This window comes from Pelodiscus sinensis, chromosome 18, assembly GCF_052426305.1.
Source record: "Pelodiscus sinensis isolate ZL-2025 chromosome 18, ASM5242630v1, whole genome shotgun sequence".
Taxonomy (NCBI): Eukaryota; Metazoa; Chordata; order Testudines; family Trionychidae; genus Pelodiscus; species Pelodiscus sinensis.
This window is the reverse complement of record NC_143069.1, coordinates 8,011,066-8,031,333: the sequence shown is the minus strand read 5'-3', so window position 1 is coordinate 8,031,333 and position 20,268 is coordinate 8,011,066. Positions and strand designations below refer to the sequence as shown.

Sequence of the window (20,268 nt, the reverse complement as noted above, 5' to 3'; positions counted from 1 at the left end):
CCCCCCACTACAGCACAGTGCCCCCTGCTGAGCCCCGTCCCACCCACTGCAGCACAGCGCCCCCGCTGAGATCCGTCACGCCCACTGCAGCACAGTGCCCCCTGCTGAGCCCCGTACCACCCACTGCAGCACAGCGCCCCCTGCTGAGCCCCGTCCCGCCCACTGCAGCACAGCGCCCCCTGCTGAGCCCCGTCCCGCCCACTGCAGCCCCATCCCACCCACTGCAGCACAGCGCCCCCTGCTGAGCCCCGTCCCGCCCACTGCAGCCCCATCCCACCCACTGCAGCACAGCGCCCCCTGCTGAGCCCCGTCCCGCCCACTGCAGCACAGTGCCCTCTGCTGAGATCCGTCCCGCCCACTGCAGCACAGTGCCCCCTGCTGAGCCCCGTCCCGCCCACTGCAGCACAGTGCCCTCTGCTGAGATCCGTCCCGCCCACTGCAGCACAGTGCCCCCTGCTGAGATCCGTCCCGCCCACTGCAGCACAGCGCCCCCTGCTGAGCCCCGTCCCGCCCACTGCAGCACAGTGCCCTCTGCTGAGATCCGTCCCGCCCACTGCAGCACAGCGCCCCCTGCTGAGCCCCGTCCCGCCCACTGCAGCACAGTGCCCTCTGCTGAGATCCGTCCCGCCCACTGCAGCACAGTGCCCCCTGCTGAGCCCCGTCCCGCCCACTGCAGCCCCATCCCACCCACTGCAGCACAGCGCCCCCTGCTGAGCCCCGTCCCGCCCACTGCAGCACAGTGCCCTCTGCTGAGCCCCGTCCCGCCCACTGCAGCACAGCGCCCCCTGCTGAGCCCCGTCCCACCCACCGCCACACAGCGCCCCCTGCTGAGCCCCGTCCCACCCACTGCAGCACAGCGCCCCCTGCTGAGCCCTCTCCAACCCACTGCAGCCCCGTCCCACCCACTGCAGCACAGCGCCCCCTGCTGAGCCCTCTCCAACCCACTGCAGCCCCGTCCCGCCCACTGCAGCACAGCGACCCCTGCTGAGCCCCGTCCCGCCCACTGCAGCACAGCGCCCCCTGCTGAGCCCCGTCCCACCCACTGCAGCACAGCGCCCCCTGCTGAGCCCCGTCCCGCCCACTGCAGCACAGCGCCCCCTGCTGAGATCCATCCCGCCCACTGCAGCACAGCGCCCCCTGCTGAGCCCCGTCCCGCCCACTGCAGCACAGCGCCCCCGCTGAGATCCGTCACGCCCACTGCAGCACACCGCCCCCTGCTGAGCCCCGTCCCACCCACTGCAGCACAGTGCCCCCTGCTGAGCCCCGTCCCACCCACTGCAGCACAGCGCCCCCTGCTGAGCCCCGTCCCCCCACTGCAGCACAGCGCCCCCGCTGAGATCCGTCACGCCCACTGCAGCACAGCGCCCCCTGCTGAGCCCCGTCCCACCCACTGCAGCACAGCGCCCCCTGCTGAGCCCCGTCCCACGCACTGCAGCACAGCGCCCCCGCTGAGATCCGTCACGCCCACTGCAGCACAGCGCCCCCTGCTGAGCCCCGTCCCGCCCACTGCAGCACAGCGCCCCCTGCTGAGCCCCGTCCCGCCCACTGCAGCACAGCGCCCCCTGCTGAGCCCCGTCCCCCCCACTGCAGCACAGCGCCCCCTGCTGAGCCCCGTCCCACCCACTGCAGCACAGCGCCCCCGCTGAGATCCGTCACGCCCACTGCAGCACAGCGCCCCCTGCTGAGCCCCGTACCACCCACTGCAGCACAGCGCCCCCTGCTGAGCCCCGTCCCGCCCACTGCAGCCCCGTCCCGCCCACTGCAGCACAGCGCCCCCTGCTGAGCCCCGTCCCGCCCACTGCAGCACAGCGCCCCCTGCTGAGCCCCGTCCCACCCACTGCAGCACAGTGCCCCCTGCTGAGCCCTCTCCAACCCACTAGAGGACAGCGCCCCCTGCTGAGATCCGTCACGCCCACTGCAGCACAGCACCCCCTGCTGAGCCCCATCCCACCCACTGCAGCCCCGTCCCACCCACTGCAGGACAGCGCCCCCCGTTGAGCCCTGTCCCACCCACTGCAGCCCGTCCCACCACTGCCACACAGCGCCCCCTGCTGAGCCCCGGCCCACCCACTGCAGTACAGCACCCCCCGCTGAGCACTGTCCTGCCTACTGGAGCACAGCACCCCTTGCTGAGCCCCGTCCCACCCACTGCAGCCCCGTCCCACCCACTGCAGTACAGCGCCCCCTGCTCAGCCCCACTTCCCCATGCCCTGCCTCCACTCACTGCCCTCTAGGAAGTGACTGCGTCTGAGCCGACAGGGCAGGTCCTCGGCAGGGAATCGCTCCAGCAACCTGGGAGTGATACAGGCTCCCTCAGGACCCACTTGCCTGGAGGGGCCCAGCCAAGCCGCCCCATGCTCCCTCCCGCAATGGGCTGAGACTGGTCAGACTTCTGCACTAGTCCTTAGTGGCTCAGCTCCAGCGAGACAGGTGGGCCCCACAGGTGGTCAGATGCAGAGACTGCTCCGAGCCGGCATCCCACCAGCAGGCAGAGAGAAGCTGGCGGGCGAGGCTGGGAGACAGAGAGGAGCCCTCAGCTGACCAGCAGGCAGGCTGAGAGTACGTGGTGGGTGGCCGGGGAGAGGAGCCAGTGGGCTGACAGGGCTTCAGGGCACAGTGCAAGCAGAGCAGGATGGAGGCCCTTCTGGGCATGGGCTCAGCTCCACGGTGCCATTGTAAACCTGGCTCTGCCCCCCCACTCTCCTTGCTCCCACGAGGGAATAAATGTGTGAACCCCCCACCCCCCACTCCAGGACAGGCCTAGCCTCATATCTCCTTGATGCCGGGAGAGTCACCACTAGGGGCTCCTCTTTGGCCAGTTCGACATTACCTAGCCCAGCTGCAAACCCTCGTGCTGGCCACCCGGAGCCCTGTGAGTGTGTGTGAGCTGGGCACGGCACGGCCAGGGAGCCGCACGCCTGGTGCAGGGCGAGTTGCCAGAGCGCTGCCTGCTCCGGGCTTTGGCACAGGCTCGGGGGGTGAGAGCAAACACCTCTGCACAGCCCCACGCCCTGGCAGCGACACGCCTCAGCTCGGGGGCAACGCTCATCTTAGGCCTTGTCCACAGTGGGGAGTTCTCGGTTCTCGTCACCTAGCTCAGTTGCTCCCTGGGCTGGGGCAAGACAATATCAGCTTGAGGTCTTGGTAGCTGAACCCAGCCCCCCCCCCCCCCCGCCAGCTCTCGGTTCCAGCGGCGGCTCCCTTGGAACAGACCAGTGGATGATGAAGCGCGTTTACCAACGAAAGCTGCTCCGCAGCCGGCGATCACACAGGCGCCAAACGCCTCCATGGTCCACTGAGAGCCCCAAGGGTGGGCATAGACCCACAGCCCCCAGAGAGCATCAGGGGCTAGCAGGGACTGGGCCACTGGGCCCTCGATCCGCAAGGAAGCCGTGTTCTCTGGGATTTGCCGAGATAGTGACATGGGAACAGGTCTTGGGTATAAGCTCAGGTGTGATTGTGCTCTAGGTACATGGGGTGCCCCCCAGGGTGAGGCCAGTGCAGTGATGCCCCTGCCCTGGGCAGACAAGGGCTGTGTCGACCCTACACGTGCAGGACTGTGCCGCTGGAGTGTTGTAATACAGACCCTGCAGCAATGGAAGGGGCTTTGCTGTCACCGTAGTTAATCCCCCCTCCAAGCGATGCTATCCAGGTCAATGGGAGAATGTTTCTGTTCACCTTCTGCTGGCTACACCAGGACATAGGTCGGCTTCACCACGTCCCCAGCGCTCTGGATTTTTCACACACACCGATGCAATATAGCTGGGTTGACCGAAGTTTTAGGTGGGCATAGACCCACAGCCTTCAGCTGGAGTCAGGGTGTCCTCACGGCCATCAGCCTGGCTTTAACGGCATCGGCTGGTCCTCGCCCCCTCAGCCAAACCCGGGCACCTGATCCTCGTCCCCTCAGCCAAACCTGGGTGCCTGTCCCGAGTCCTCCAGCCCTCCGTGGGTCGTTTCTACTGAGTCCCTGCAAACCTGCTCCAGGAACTGCCCCTCCTGCCCCATGTGTCCCAGAGCCAGCTGTTCCAAGAAGAGTTTGTTTGCTCAGCATGTTCCCAGAACACGGATTTCACAATCCAGTGATATAAATAAGGCCACAGCGCTGGGCACGAGGGTCACTTCCCCTCTGTGGTCTCCATTGCACACGCCCATTGGGGCAGTGCCAGGGGGTGCAGAGGGAGGGGTCTCAGCAATGAGAGGCCTGTCACACACCCTGCCCCCTTGGGTGCCTGCCCCATCTCCCCCACCTCCCAGCCTGTGACCGTCACACCGAGCTCAGCCTGCCTCTCTCGCTAGGGCCATTGCCTGCACTAGTGCCTGGCTATGCTGCCCCGCAACCTCTGCTGTGGGGCATGGAGTTTCCTGGGCACTGCCTGCTCCCAGCTGGACGCCCCCGTGGCAGGAGTTCAGCTGCCTGCTCTGGAGCTGGGTACACAAGGATCCCCATCCTCCTGGCCTGGCTGTGGGGTGAGTGGCCTTTTCCCTTTGCTCTGGCTTTGAGTAGCCCCGTTGGCAACCTGCTCTCCTCCATCCCCACCCATCAGGCACAGCATAGCTGTGTCCTGGGAGCCGGGACTCCTGGGTGCATTGCTGCTGGGGCCAGGAGAGTGGGGGCGATGGTTTGGGGAGGGTCTTACCAGGGTTTATCTAGCTGCATGTACGATTTTACAGCACAATAAGTTTAGCTTTTGTTTAACGTCTGTCAGTGACTCCTGGAGGTGTTTCCCAGCCACCCTGGGCTGGTTTCTTTGGGAACACGGGGCATCGGGCTGGGAGGACACGTCATACAATCCCCGTCACACGCTTACCAAGCGCCATCTTCACGCGCGTGAAGCTGTTCTCCCCTCCCCCGTTAGGAGGCTGGTCCCGACCCCCCTTCTCATTTCCAGCCTAACGTGATTCCTGGCTAGTTTATCCCCAGTAGCTCTTGTGCCAACACTGTCCTTTGGCTTCACTGGTTCCTCTCCCTCCCCGGGGTTCCCTGATGGGGTCCTACAGAGCAGTCAGCTCCCCGCTCAGCCTGCGCTGTGCCAGCCAAACCTGCCCTGCTGTGCTTGGTGCTGTGCACCACACGGCCAGGGAGAGCTTTTGCCCTGCTGTGCTCACAACCAGCCATGACACGTGCTGTCCCCAGACACAGCCCTTCTCCGGCTCTGGCCATCACTGGGGGACAAGGACACGTTACCATCCCAAATCGCAGCTCCCTCTCAGCCCCCACTGGCATTTCCAGAGGGCTGGCCAGCCGCTCTGTGGGCCCACACAGACCCGCTGGCCCCGTCGCTGGGGCTGAAAGCAGAGCTCGTCGCTGAGAACGTTTGCAGATGACACAACCGGGGAGTGTAAATACGGAACGGGACAGGTCACGGATTCAGCGCAAGCTGGGCACTTTGTAAACTGGTGCAAGCAAACAATCTGTGTTTTAACAGAGATACGAGCAACTGTGCACAGCTAGGAACCAAGCCCATGGGGCTGACGAGCGGCCCGCAGCCCCCTTGGCCTAGGAGTCTCTGGCTCTGAACCTTTCCCTCGGCCCCTGTGTGGGGTGCGTGGGCTGGGCAGAGTCTGCGGAGCCCAGAGACTCTCGCAAGGCTGCAGAAAAGAGGCAGCACAGTGAGAGTGGGGCCCGCGGATGTAGCCAGGAATAGTGGGGGGATGGGCCAGCCTTGGTGAGGGGCGTGGGTCATGGGGTGCTGAGGAGAGCGGGTGAGGGTTAGTGAGGGGGCATATGTCAGTGAATGGGGGCGAGGCAGTGGGGCAGGAGGGCCCGGGCCAGTCAGGAGGTGGGGTGAGGAGAGGTGAGGGGAGGGGTTCAGTGAGGAGGGTGGGGAAAGGGTTCGTGGGGGGTGAGCCAGGATCAGTGAGGCGTGTGTAGCGAGGGTTAGTGAGAGGTGTGAGGTAAAGGTCAGCGACGCGGAGGGGGAGCCAGGGTCAGCGGGGGTCAGAGGGGCCAGGGTCCCACTGTGATATAGCAACAGGCCCAGCTGGACAGGGCCCTGCAGAGGGAGCGAACCCAACAGCAGAGATGGGGTTGCCAGGGGCTGGAGGATCAGGGCCGTGCTGTGTGGGAGCAGGAGACAGGCAGAGACCCCGCAAGGGGGAGCAAGTGGGCAGCAGGGCGGGCTGAGCTGTCCCAGAAACATCCCCCCACACGCTGCCTTGAGACCCGCCGTGCAGGGAGCTGTGACTGCCCCGGCCTTGGGGGCGTCCAGCAGCCCCTGAGCCAGGCAGATGACTGCAACTGGCTCTGCAGAGGTTTGCCTGGTCCTGTCCTGGGGAAAGGCCTGTGTTAGCCGTGTACGGCCTGGACAAAGGCAGCCCCTCCTCACAGCAGGCCGGAGCTCAGAGGAGGAAGGGTTTTTCTTTTCTCGATTTCTTTCCTTTTCCATTGACTCTTGGCTCCAGGGGCTGAGCACCCACTGACTGGTGAGTACTCGGCTGGGGCAGTCACCAGGCATTCATCAGCGTGGGCAATCACCAGCATTCACCTTCCAAACCAGGCTCTGTTGGGGGGGAGATGTGAGGCTAGTGCAAAAAGAGAAAAGAGGCGGGAGGCTGCTGAGATAATTGGTATGGAGAGAGCAGGTGAGTGAGGGGAAGGGACACAGGAGATAAGTGAGTGTTACTGAGATCAGCTCTCCACTGTGCCCCCTCCCAACAGAGGTGGGAAAGCATCAAGGGAAGCCATAACCCAGTGGATGAAATATCACCTCAGCACACCCCCTTCTGGGGTGAGCAACCACAGCACCGAATTTCAGCATCCCAGAGAAGAGAGTGTGACTGCTGAAGGTGTGTTGGTTTGTATAGAACCGCAGAGACGCAGGACTGGAAGGGACCTTGGGAGAGCATCTCGTCCAGTTCTCTGCACACATGGCAGGACTAGGTATTATCGAAACCTTTCCTGACAAGCGTTTCTCTAACCCACTCTAAAAAGTCTTCAGTGAGGGAGATTCCTCAACCACGCTAGCTCCCTAGGCAATTTATTCCTGTGTTGAATTGAATTTCATCCTATTTACTTCAGACCGTTACTCCCGTTAGCCCAGATCATTTTGACTTTTAATCTTGTCCTCCAAAGCACAAAGCACTGCAACATGTACATTCAGAGTCAATCATTCAGTATGTTTCCCATGCAGGTATCAGCTAGAGTGTGACGATTGCTTTAGCATGTTTTCAAATCTTTCAGCTGCTTAGTGCACCCTTAAACTTGCTCACAAATTCTCACCCCTTGCCAGGCTGTTCCAGGCAGAGAGAAATCTGTTGTGTTTGTGTTGGCGTTTTGTGTGTGCTCTTCTTTACATGTCAGATGTGGATAAAAGCACAACCCCAGATAGCCCCGCCCATGTTACTGATTGGAAAGCTGTCCAGTAGCCAGGCAGGAGCGCTGCAGCTCACAGACGCCGACATGTGGACAGCAGCTGGGGAGGGGGTGCTGTGTGGTGAGGGGACAAGGTGATCTGGAAGCCCCTTTGCCATAGTCTACAGTGTTCAGGTTTGGCCTTCGGGATGCAGGAGCAGCTGTGAGGTCCCTCAAGAGGGAGGATAGCTGGTAACAGGGCAGTAGCCCAATCCCAGAGTGTTCTCGGGGCCCCGTAGGCAAGGCCCTGCTGGTGTAGCCTCTCTAGGTAAATTGGGGCAAGAAATCTCCTGGAGTTACTAGTGTCCCTCCGCTTCCCCAGCCTGCTTCTCTGTGTAGCGGATAGTGAGGGGTGGGCTGCTTCCTGTCCCCCCAAGATAACTTAGGGTGGGGTAGGGTCCCATTTTGCAATACCCCGCCCCTAGTGCCATTACAGTATGTCAGTGTAGCCCAGGGGTGTCCAGCCTAAACCTGAGAAGGAGCCAGAATGTACCAGCGCCCATTGCCAAAGAGCTACAGTTCTATGTCACCAGCCCTGATCAGCTCCCCAAACAGCTCTCACCACATCCCGCCCACTGGCAGCCCCACCGGTCAGCGCCTCCTTCTCCTTTTCCTCCTGCCCACTGGGATCCGCTCTCGCTCAGTGGGAGACACTGGAGGGGAGAAGCGTGGGTGTGACAGGCTCAGTCGGAAGTGGCAGGATCCTGGGGGGAAAGGGCCTAGGGCAGAGCTGGGGTTGAACAGCGAGCACCCTCCGGCTCAGTGGAAAGTTGGCACCTGTAGCTCCAGCCCTGGATTTGGTACCTATGCAAGGAGCCTCATATTAACTTCTGAAAAGCCGCATGTGGCTCTGGAGGTTTAACTTTTTTATCTTATTTGGCATCTTCGTGTCTGGTCCCTTTCCTTTGGAGAGCAATTCTTTTCCAAAGTTGGACTGGTTGATTTAGTTGGGTCGGTCCTGCTCTGGGCAGGGGGTTAGACTCGATGACTCCTGAGGTCTTGTCCAGCCCTAGGATTCTAGGATTCTGAATTGTCTTCCCATCAGGAGCTGTGCTGGACTGTTTTCAGCAGCTGCTATGGGTGTGGCTCTGTAACTGAGAAGAGCAAGGAATGGATCTTCCTGCTATCGGGTTTTCTTGGTTCCCTATACAGCTCCTTCAGCCTCTCCATTTGCTTGGGGTAATGTGGGGAGCTTGGGATAACAGTTTGTTCGGAATGACAAATGCTGCTGCAGTGAACTGTGGTCCATTGTCTGTCACTGGTTGCTCTGGAATACCAAGTGAGCAAAAATGCACTTCAGTGTCTCGATAACACCGCAATGTGCCTTTCAATTACATTGTCTCTATACACCCGGAAAAATAATCCATGGTGACCAGGTAATGAAGGACTCTGAATTTCCCTAAATCTGCAGCTAGTCTCTTCAAGGTCTCTCTGGTGGGAACGTTTGTGCGCTATATAGTTCAGTATTGTCTCTTATGTTGAGTTGTACTGGTTCCCCTTTCAAAAGCCCAGGGTCCTAAGAACATAAGAATGGCCATACTAGAGCAGAGCAATGCTCCTTCTAGCCCTGTACCCATTCTGTTTTCAATTGGAGTCAATGCCAGGTGCTTCAGAGGGAATGAACAGATCAGGCGATCATCAAGTGATCCATCCCCTGTTATCCACTCCCAGCTTCTGGCAAAAAGAGTCTAGGGACACTTCAGAGCATGGTGTTACATCCCTTCCCATCCTAGCTCATAGACCTGTCCTCTATGAATTTCTCTAGTTCTTTTTTGAACCCTGTTATAGTTTTGGTCTTTACAATATCACCTAGCAAGGAGTTCCATAGGCTAAGACTAGAGCTTTGCATTGAGAGTGAATGTGATCAAAGAACCACAGACAACCAGCGACCTTCTGAGCTGCAGTGTGGCAGCCAAGATGGGCCTGGTGAGAAAGGCAGAAGAACTTGCTGGAAGATTTTCTGATATAACACTTATTTCTGTGGTGAACTCGCACAGGCAGGTCAGATAAGTCCAGGGCTAGTTACAGCTGTTTTAGGTGACTTCTACTCTGGGAGGGACTGGAGGGCTACATCTAGGCTGCAGCACTTTTCCGGGATACCGGCGTATCCTGGAAATCAATGCCATGTCCAAGGAGCGTGTCTGCTTTTTCAGAAAAAAATTCAAAAAAGCAGACGTGCTCTTTTGCCATCCCTATAAACCTCGTTTTACGCGGAAGAGGGATGTGTCAAAAGAGGACTTTTTTTCCAAAATGTGGCACCATGTAGACATGCCAAATTTTGGAAAAGCCTCTTTTAACAGTAAAGCGGAAAAAGATACACAATTTGCGTACTGCAAATGGTGTTTCTTTTTCCGATTTATCTTTGCAGTGTAGACCTAGCAAAGTGTAGATTTTAAGTCCCATCTGAAATGCCAGAGACATCAGCTCAGGAGTCAATTTTATAGAGAATTGTCTTGCCATTAGCATTCAGTTTCATTCTCCAGACATGCTCTCTGTGATCACCGGTGACAGATCCCACAAACAATGGCTCTTGGTTGTTTGCGATGAGTCAGATCCCTACGTGCTCTGGTGCTGTACACAGCTGCAAAATGCCCATAATTCATGTAAATATTATACCATGTGCCTCTGGCTGGACAGGCTGAATTTTTCCCTTCTGCATATAGGCTGGGATTTGTCCCTCTTAATCTGAGTGGTCTCTCTCCTGGTCTCAGGGGGGGGTCTTACCCCAATACGTTCTAACACACAAGTGTCTGTTTATGGCTTCTGTCATGGTCATGAGGGATGACCAGCAGCCTGGGAACTAAGGAGTTAACTATGTCCCTATACCTAGCCAGGTAGCATTCAGCCAATAGAAATGCAGGTAGGGATTTCAAACTGAGACAAAGGGATTTTGGGGGTTTCCCTCCTTTGTCTCTGGGCCGGTTTGCTCTAGAATACTGAGGGAGACAGAAGACATGTCTCTCTCCAAGAAAAAGACTCTTCAGAATGTGTCAGAAGGGTAAAGTTTAGATAAATCTGGGTATGTCTACGCTACAGCACTATTTCGAATTCACTTATTTCGAATTAGTTAATTCGAATTATGCTCATTCGAAATAACGCATCTAGACAAAAAAACTAATTCGAAATAGAATTTTTCTAAATAGCACGTCCACAGTGAGTGGACCCTGAATTGAAGGTAAGGCTGGCTGGAACCAGTGCCGGCAGGGCATCAGGGTCGGACTTAGTGTATGGGGCTGTTGCCTCAGGCTAGCCGAGGTCTGTGATTAAAGGGACCTGACTCCCATCCTGGACAGACAGTTCTCAGGTTTCTCCGCTTGCTGGTCCACCTCGCTAAGTGCTCTGCTTGCCCTCACTCGGGACACCACGGCACGCTGCAACATGGAACCAGACCTGCCCCCGGGGACTCTGCTGCGTCTCGTGGACACGTTGCCGGCAGCCTGGCTGCACTGTCTGCAGGCTGCCATCCGGGAGGACCATCGAGGGGATGTCAGGATCCAGGGGGCCCTGCGGAAGCGCTTCCACCCTGAGGAGCGCTAACAGTCTCCCCGGTCTGCCCCACCGGGGGCTTGTGCCCCACTCCTCCCTCTCATCCTTCCACTTACCCTTCCCTAGCCCCCCCTTCCTGATGTCAAATAAAAGACACGTATTTTCAAAAATAGCAACTCCCTTTATTTAACACAACTGGGGAGGGGAAATGAAACTCTGGGGAGACGGAGGCGGGAGAGGGCAGGAAGAGGGTGGAAGAGGGGAGGGGGAAAACTGGGAGGAGGGAGCTGGAAGGGGGAAGAAGGGGAAGGAGAAGCTCAGGGCTCAGGGGTGGGGGTCTCGCCGGGCCAACCGCCTCCCAGCATGGCGGGGGAGGAGGCCTCGGCGTCCCCGGGGAGATGGGGAGGAGGGTGCAGAGGTTGAGGTGGGGGGGTGGACATTGAGGATGAGGGTGTGGAGGTTGAGGAGGAAGAGGTGGGAGGGGGGCAGGAGTGGGAGGAGGACCCGTAGCGGGGGGGGGCAGCAGGTGCAGGACCGGCGCGGAGCAGCATGCTCTGCAGCAGAGCCTGCAGGTTAGCGTTTATGGCTCGGTCCTCAGCCAGCTGCTCCCGGCGGAGCTGCAGGTCTTCCCGCGTCCAGGCCTCAATGGTGTGGTGCAGGGCTCTCAGGACCCCCAGGTGCTGGTCCCAGTACTCCTGCCAGGTGTGGGAGCGCCCTGCACAAGCAGCTGGTGCAGCTGTAGAGAAAGAAGAGAAGTGGTCAGTTCTCCCTGGGGACGCAGTGGACGATGCCCAGCCCGCCCCTGCGACGTCAGAACCGATGTGCTTGCACAGAGGCCATGGTCAGGATGTCTGGCTCTCCCCGGGATTGGGAGCTGCCCCAAGACTGCACCCATGCCCCTGTGCCGTGTATAGTGTGGCCGGGGCGGGGGGGGAGATGTCCCCTGACTCTGTGTAGAAGGGGCCTGTGAAGGGAGAGCATCCTGCAGGGTCCCGCCCCGGGGTCGGGAACGTGTCAGGTCTCTCCACACACGCATGTGCCTATTGGGCCACGGCCCCTGGGTGGCAGGGCATGTGCTCGCAGGTGCACAAGTGGCTGCGTGATCTGTGGGAGGCATGGCCCACGCGCGCGGTCCCTGGTCTCCCTCCCGCCTCCCCCCCCGGGCAGGGGACAGTGCTGGCACTTACCTGGTATGGCCTCCCTGGACGACCCTGCCGACTCCAGTGCCGGGACAGCTGGTGGTGGCCCCTCTGCTGTGCCCAGGTCGGGGCCCTCTGGCCCCAGGTCGCTGTCTCCCAGGCTGGCACAGACCGCCCCGCCCCCCAGGAGTCGGTCGAGGGCGGGGAAGTAGGGGCAGGTGGCAGCCCCTGCGGCGCCGCCCCTGGTGGCCCTGGCGTACGCCTGCCGCAGCTGTTTGACCTTCACGTGCACCTGCTCCGGGGTGCGCCTGTGGCCTTTCCTGGCCATGGCGGCCGCTATGCGCCTGTAGACGGCCGCGTTCCTCCGCCTAGAGCGGAGACCATGGAGGTTGGGGGGCTGCCCCCAAACCTCAATGAGGTCCATGACCTCCACACTAGTCCAGCAGGGTGCGCGCTGTCTAAGGCCCCTGGCTGGCTCCTGGGCAGGGGAGAGCTGGCTGCTCCAGGCTGCCATTGTGTGGCCACTGGCTGAGGGTCTGCAGCTGCTGGCAGGCCTGGCTCTCGCACGTGCCCAGTGGCAAGTCTACCCCTGTAAGGGCCCCAGGGCTGGGGAGGGGAGAGGAGTTTTCCTGGTTTGGCCCTTTAGGGCGCTCCAGGGCAGTGGTGGATTCTCCGCGTGTCGATGGGTCTAGTGCAGGCCCAGAGGCCTCGCTGGGATGCGCTAGGGCAAAATCCAGGGCCGGGACCGGACAGGAACCCGTGAGAGGCAGCGGGGCGGGTGGGAGGCTCTAACTCTTGCTCCTGGGCCAGGAAGTCCAGTGCTGGGTGACACCAAGGCCACGTCTGCACGGCAGGCATTTTGCACAAGAACAAGTGTTCCTGAGCAGCAGCTTGTGGCGCGTCTACACTCTATGTGTGTTCTTGCGCAAGTAAATTTGCAGTAAAGCATCAGAGAACAGGGCTTCTTGCACAAGAGTTATTCCTCTCCCCACGATGACTAAGCCCCCTTTGTGCAAGAGCTGTTGTGCAAGAAGGCAGCGTGGACGGGCACCAGGGGCTTCTTCAGCAAGACACTTTTCTGGCTAAAATGGCCAGCAGAGCTTTCTTGCGCAAGAGAGCGTTCACACTGCCATGGACGCTCTGGTGCAAAAGCCCATGGCAGGGTGGAGGCGCTCTTGCACGAGACCTTTGGCGCAAGAACTCCGGCGTGAAACAGTTCTCGTGCAAGAAGCCTGCAGTGTAGGGCAGGGAGCAGCCTATGGGGCTACTGGAGCCGCTGGCTGCAGGGTGCCCAGTGAGGGAGGGGGAGGGACCCCTAGGAATGGCTCCAACTTCCCAATGGCCAGAGGCAGGACATTTGCCTGGCAGGGTGAGGTGGGGGGGCAGTGACCTCACAGGGGCTTTGGGCAGCCCTCAGCACATAAGGCTGTTGGGATTTTGTGGTTCCCAGAGAGTCAGGAGCTGGGCAGAATCAAGGGTCTTCAATTCAATTCAATTCTTTATTCAATGTGCACAAAGGGAAAGCCCCTGGCACTAAAATCAGCCAGAGCCCCTCGAGCCGAGAGCCCCTCCCCTTGCTGTTCTATAGCACATGGTTACAGGTTACATAACACAAACTTCTAAACCAATCAGATTCAAGCTTTCCGTATATGGCTTTGTTTGTCACATGCTTGTGCTTCTCCACCCCACATGTTGAGTTCACCCCCCTCCCCCTGGCCTTTCCTAGGCTGTTGCTAGGGTGGTGAGCCACAGCATGCGTCTTTCTGCACAGCTACTTTCCAAAGCACGTTCTGTTTAAAATGAACACATGCAAACCCTTCAAGGCAACGGGCAGGTGGGGAGGTGCTGACCTCACAGAGGGACCCACATCTCAGGCTGATAAAAGCGGGGGGCGGGCCCAGGGGACTTTGGAGACCCCCGGTTGCTTTAGCTCTGGTGCGTCTCCTCCTCACGGTTCCTTCGCGTTCTGTGAGTTCCACATCCCGACACCTTTGTGACGAAGGTAAGAGCCCCCAGGGGTTGGATCCCGCCCGGGGCCGGCTGGGTTCCAGGCAGGCCCAGCCCTCGGTCAAGGGCCAGAAGGTGATTCCTCACCTGGGCTGCGTCCTTAGCGCCACTGGGGCTTTCTCCTGGTTGGTTTCCCTTTTCCTCCATCCCCCCACGTTTCTCCTCTGTTCTTGCCTCTCCTGTGACCTTCCCCTGCTGCCCCCCCCCCAGCTTGTGACCCAACAGACTAGCTGAAGGACGGGGGGTGGTTTGCAGGAGCCATGGGGCGGGGGATGCAGCCCCCATTGTGGGGACTGGGGAGGTGGGGCTGTAACAGGTCTATGCCGGTGTCTTTGGGGAGAACGCTCCACCCCCCACACCTTAGACTCTCCCCTGATTGACCGAGCAGGGGCTGTTGATGGGCAGGAGACTCAGGTCCTTGCAGTGCCTGTGCAAGACCGAGCCAATAAGCAAGGGGCCATTTGGGGGCTGGGGGCAGTCGCTCTGGGGAGCTGGAACCCCTGGATTTCGCTCTGCAGGCTGCGCCCCAAGCTCCCCTTTGCTCCCCTCATTTCCAGCATGGCCAAATGCGTTCGGCTGTGGATCAAGAAAGCCCTGAAGATGGCCCCAGGGCCGGTGGGGAGCAGCTCCTCCGTCCCCGCGGGCGGGGAAGCTGAATCCCACCAGCTCGGGGCGACTCGCCCACCGGCCAGGCCCCCCCGGACCTGGCTCCAGAGGCGGCTGGGCAGGCGGGACCCAGCCCAGCGGGGGAGCCGGGTAGGGCGGCTCTGGGGCCTCCTCTGTGGAGAGAAACACCTGCCCCGGGAGCCCAGCCCCCATTACCACCAGGGGGCATCGCCCTGCCCGGCCCCCGGGGACCTGCCAGTCTCCGGGAGCCCCCAGCCCGTCGCTCCCCGCACCAGCCCCTGCAGCTGTGGGTCCAGCTCAGTCAGCAGCAGCGCCTGGGCCTCCAGCTGCAGCCGGGCCACCTCCTGCAGCCGCTCAGACCCAGGTGAGGGGCCGTGAACACGCTGGGCCCAGGGGCTCACCCAGTACCCGGGGGGGGGGGGGGCAGCCCCAGTGTCTGCCCCGCAGCCAGGGCAATGGATGGGGGCGGGGGCTGCTGCTTGGCTCTCTTGTTCCTGGTGGGGGCTCTGCTGAGGGCATTGGCAGATGTGAGGGTGGCAGGGGGATGGGTCCCTGCGAGGGGCGTGTGGGGCCCAACCTGCCCTGGGTCCCTGACATGGGGGCGCGTGACCCCTGCTGGCCGCTGGAGTCACCCTGGTCCCTTCCCTCCCGCACAGAGCCCCCCTGTGCCTCGGCGGAGCGCTGCCGGGAGCGGGTGGACTCCCGGGTGGAGGACGTGTCCATTTACGACATTGAAGAGCAGGGGACACGGTAGGAACCTTCTCCACACGGGGGGGACCCGAGACACGGTAGGAACCTTCTCCACACGGGGGGGACCCGAGATTGTTCGGCCCCTTCCCAGCACGTTCCCCCCCCCTCCGGGAGGGGCTTGTCCCTGGGGATCCCCCTGGGGCCCCTTCTCCTGCATGACCTGGGCCCCCCAAGCTGGGGGCTCTTGTCACGCACCAGCTGGGCCCCCACAAGCCTGAGGCAGCAGTTGGGGGGAGTGTGGGTGCTTGGACAACCGGCAGCTCCCACCTCCACTCCTGGGAGGCCTGAGCCCTGCAGCTGTCCGTGGGGGGCAGGCAGGCCCCAGGCTCACAGACTCTCTCTGGGGTGCAGAGCCCAGCCGCCCTGCAGCGGTTCCTTCTGGCCGTCACCCTCGCCTGCCTCGCCGCCCTCCAAAGGGGCGAGGACACCCTGGCGCCGCGCTGCTGCAAGGACACCATGATGGCCAGGATCGTTGTAAGCGAGTCGCGACGGCTGGGAGGAGGGGAGGGGATGCGAGGGCTGGACAGGGGTCTGCCTTGGCCATGGCGGCGGGTGGGGGTGCTGGAAACCGGATGGGTGGGGCCAGGAGTGCTGGAGGGGGAGGGGGAGGTGGACATGGGGAGGGCGGGTGGGGGTGCTGGAAACGGGATGGGTGGAGCCAGGAGGGCTGGAGGTGGACACGGGGAGGGTGGGTGGGGATGCTGGAGGAGGGAGGGACACAGAAATGGGGCAGGTCTGGGGTGCCGGACAGGAAGGGGGATTCGGGACAGGGAGGGGTCTCCCCGGGCCATGGGGGGCTGGAAGGGAGCCGAGCGGGCTGCTGGGGATGCGCCTGGGGAGCAGGGATGAGGAGGTTCAGAGGCTGGTCACCAGGGCAGTGAGGGGCAGGAGATGGCCTGGGGACAGGGATTGAGCTGGTCCCGGTTTGGGAGGGGGGTGCTGGGAGGGGCCCTGTGCCGGGCAGGGGGTTACAGGGCAGCGGGAGGCAGTGGGGTTGGATCCTGCTGGGTGGGGGCTCTGGCCGCGTGAGCGTCTTTTGGGGGCCCCAGCCTCACATGCCCCTTTGTCTCCTTGGGTCTCCCAGGAGATCATGGAGGACTCCCCCCCCCGCCCCGCTGGTCTTGGCCGACTGCCTCAACGCCGCCTGCAGCCTCAGGTACCGACCCCCCCCCCCGCCGACTCCCCCCCAGAGCAGATCCCCTGGCCAGGGAGTGGGAAAGTCTCTGTCTCTGTCCCTCTCTCCTGCCAGCACCTTGCAGCCTCCCCTGCAGGCCCAGCTCCTGAGCCCCCTGCTGACGGCGGCCATGGGACAGACAGTGTCTGGGGACTGGCAGCAGGAGCCCATCCACACGCAGGTACGTCCCTCCGGGCCCTGCTCCCGGGCTGGGCTGGAGCTCCAGAGAGGAGTGGAGGGGGGGTGGCAGAGGGAGGGAAGAAGCTGCAGGTTTGGATCCTTCCCTCCAGGTTTCCCGTTGCTCTCCCGGGGGGCCCGTCCCTTCCATGCCCAGCCTGGGCTCCTCCCTGCTCTGCGAGGCGGCTCAGACCCTGCTCAAGGCTGCACCCCGGAGCCAGCGGGTGGCCTGGATTCCCCAACCCCCCTCTGACCCAGGGCTCCCCCTTGTCTTGCAGCAGTTCATCCGGGCCCTTCCCTACGACCTCCAGGCCCTACTGGCGAGCCTCCTCGCCGAGTCCCCAGACACCGCCCGGCTGCAGCTCATAATGGAGGTGAGCCCCGTGGCGGGGACGGGGCCATTGTCCCTGCTTCCTCGGGGGGCCGAGAGAGGAGCAGTGTCAGTGGCTGGGGGGGGGCACAGTCTGAGAGGAGCCCCAGGCTCTGCCCAGAACCGGCACCTCCCTACGGGTCCTGACCTGCCTCTTTCCCCCCCAGCACCTGAGCCCGTGGCTGGAGTCCCGCCTGCCCCAGGAGCGAGCCAGGGCCCTTGGCAGCACCACGGCCCTGCTGGGAGTCGCCACCACCCTCCCGGGGTTTGACGTAAGTGACCTTGGAGCCGGGGGGTCTGGGGCTGCAGGGCGCGGGGCTGGGAGCGTCCCCGGGAGGCAGAGGCAGGGCCGGGAATGGGCCGGGAATGGGCCGCGTTCTCCTTTCCCCGGGGAGGGGCGACCCTGGGCCTTTCCGGGGGGCTCTTGGGTAACTGCACCTGGGCCCCAGACTGGGGAGTGGCCGTCAGTGGATCCCCTTGTTCCACCCCCGGAGTGACCCTTCAGTCGGGGCCATTGCTCAGGGTTGTCTCCTCGCAAGGCCGGCCCCGCCCCGCCCCGGGAGGTGTCTCTGTCCGTCCCCAGAGCTCAGACCCGCCTCGGCGGCCGTTTGCATGGGACGTGCAGCCCCAGGATGCTGAGGGACCCCCCCTCTTCTCTCCCCTCAGAACTCCGCCGACTGGCCGAGGATGGGTCACCACGTGGCCCAGCTGGGCCTTTTTATTTCGGACCCATCCGAAGACGTCAGCCGGCTGGCCCGGGAGGGGGTGCACAGCCTGTATCAACTCCTCCTGCACCACAGGGGTAAGGAACCCAGCCGGGACCTGGGCCCCAGGGACACCCTGAGGGTGCCGGCGGCGGGGGGAGGGGACCCAGCCCTTTTCCCCCAGACTGGCCCAAGGGGGGATGCGTCCCTCTGTGTTCCCCTCCTTCTGCCCCCTGTGCCCCTCCATTTGCCCAGGGATGCCTGCAGGGGCCCGTGGGAGGGGAAGGGCTCAGACCTGCCAGCAGAATGACCCTGTTGTGTCTCTTGCAGGCCTCAACATCCACCAGGCAGAGGACCTGTGGTGCAGACACTACTACAAAGAAAGATGGGTCCTGGCTCACAGCAACACCGTCAGGGTGGGAGAGGTAAGGACGCGCTGCCAGGGCAGGGCAGGGCTCGGGGGTGGGGCTGGCTGGGGCCCTCGTGGGGGTAGGACGCGGGGGGGAAGCGGGGAGTGAGTCGCTGATCGAATGGTCGATGCATTTTCCCTCGACTATTCGAGCCGTGGACAGGGCGGCGCTGCCCCTTTGTGATGCTGTCCCGGCGTTTCAAAGGGGCGGCGCTTCCTAGGGGCAGTGACGCACGGAGCCCGGATCTCCCGTAGGAGGGGAACCAGGGCGGGACGGGGGGGCAACACTTTTCGATGGAGGCTGCTCCAAGATGTTGGCCAGTGGCCTAGGGCTGCTCTGTTGTGCGGAGGGGGGTGAGGTCTGGGAGGGTCTTGGGAGCAGGAGGAAGCTGTGACCTGGGGCAGGGGTTGGGGTGCCGGGTGAGGAGAGCGTCTGGGTGCAGGGTCTGGAAGGGAGTTTGGGGGAGGAGGAAGCTGTTTTAGCCCCAGGAGTTGGGGCCGGGCTCTGGGCCGTCAGCTGAAACCTCCTGTGCTCTTGATTCCAGGTCTTTGGGCAGCTCTTTACACCAGAGCAGGAGAATTGCTTTTTGGACAAGGCTCTGCTCGCTGCCCGCTCCCCCCTGCGGCGCCCCAGCCAGGCCGGGCTGGTCCTGGCCCACGCCCTGCATGGGCAGGCCCATCAGCTCCTGGGATACATGGTGAGCAGCAGGAGCAGATCAGGAGAGTGGGGCAGGGGCAGGGTCTCCTTCCCATCCCCTCAGGGAGTCCCCCGCCCCTTTCCTCATGCTGCCCCCACCCCACGTCCCTGCTGGCAGAATCCCTCCTGCCCCTGCGAGCGTCCCTGGGGGTGGGGGAGGCTCTGAACACAGAAACTGTCCTAGGAGGCGGGAGGGGGCCGAGGTGTCAGGAGCTCTGGGGGGTCAGGAGCTCACCCTGCGGGCCTGACGGGGGGTGACCAGAGAGCAGGGGGAGGAGGGTGGAAATGCTGGGGGGCCAGTTCCCCTGAGTCCCCAGGGATGAATGTGACGGATTCTGCTTCCCTTGCAGCAGGAAGACACCCAGTGAGAGCAGCAAGAGCTGAGGAGCCAGCAGCTGCGTCCCCCTCCCCCAACCCTCCCAATTGTACAGAATTGTATTTACATTCTGATTAAACAACATTTGAAAAAACATAGGCTTGGTCAATAATTTTCATGGGGGGGCCATTTTGGCAACTGATCAAGGGCCACATTTCTACCGAGGGTTTTGGGGTCTGGGACGGGGTGGTTGGGTGCAGAAGGGAGCTTAGGGTAGGAGCCTGCGTGCAGGGAGGGGGGGTATGATCTGGGGCGGTGGATAGGGGTGCAGGGTCCAGGAGGGGGAATGGGCGCAGGAGAGGAGTCTGGCCTGGGGGAGGGGCTCTGGGGGGTGCAGGTCTGGGAGGGAGCTGTGACCTGGGTGAAGGGGGAGCAGAGGGTTTGTGGGGGGGAGTCTGGCCTGGGGGAGGGGTGTTGGGGGGGTGCAGGGTCTGGGAGGGAGCTGTGACCTGGGTGAAGGGGGAGCAGAGGGTTTGTGGGGGGGAGTCTGGCCTGGGGGAGGGGTGTCGGGGGGGTGCAGGTCTGGGAGGGAGCTGTGACCTGGGGGAAAGGGGGACGCGCCTGGGACCGGGAGGAGGGGAGGGGATGTGGGTGCCAGGGGCAGGCTCTGGCTGGGAGGTGCTTTCCTAGGCAGCTGCCACTTAGCAGGCACCTGAAGGCTGTAGCTGGAAACTGCTCCAGGTGGCTCTGCCTCTGGCAGGGGGGAGGGAGGAGGGAGCAGCCAGCATCATCTCTCAGCTGCGATTGGTCAGAAACTAGCCAATGGGAGCTGAGAGGTTTCCTGGGGGGCGGGACTGAGCACAAAGCATCCCTCCCCCTTCCCAGGCTGTAGCAGCCTCATTCAGGGTCTGTCCCCTCCCCCCATGCCAAGGGGGCCTGGTCTGCCCCCCCCCCAGAGCAGGGCCCTGCCCTGTGTCCGCCCCTTCCCTGGCCGCTGGCTTTGGTCATGGCGACCCCAGTAGGAAGCTCTCCCCTGTGTGGAAGGGTCGCACCAGCCC

The 20,268-nt window shown here is 62.2% G+C and overlaps 1 protein-coding gene across 1 annotated transcript; it reads left to right on the top strand.

The window, feature by feature from the left end:
- The first annotated feature begins 4,329 nt into the window (after positions 1–4,329).
- On the top strand, positions 4,330–19,364 carry LOC149523201 (maestro heat-like repeat-containing protein family member 7). Its single transcript, XM_089770308.1, has 12 exons — positions 4,330–4,470; positions 14,544–14,977; positions 15,270–15,363; positions 15,715–15,837; positions 16,448–16,519; positions 16,613–16,718; positions 16,993–17,088; positions 17,252–17,356; positions 17,751–17,886; positions 18,119–18,213; positions 18,743–18,895; positions 19,245–19,364. Exons 6-12 carry the CDS (start codon positions 16,668–16,670, stop codon positions 19,260–19,262), a joined length of 654 nt encoding a protein of 217 aa, XP_089626434.1. The 5' UTR covers positions 4,330–4,470; positions 14,544–14,977; positions 15,270–15,363; positions 15,715–15,837; positions 16,448–16,519; positions 16,613–16,667; the 3' UTR covers positions 19,263–19,364.
- The last annotated feature ends 904 nt before the right edge of the window (positions 19,365–20,268 follow it).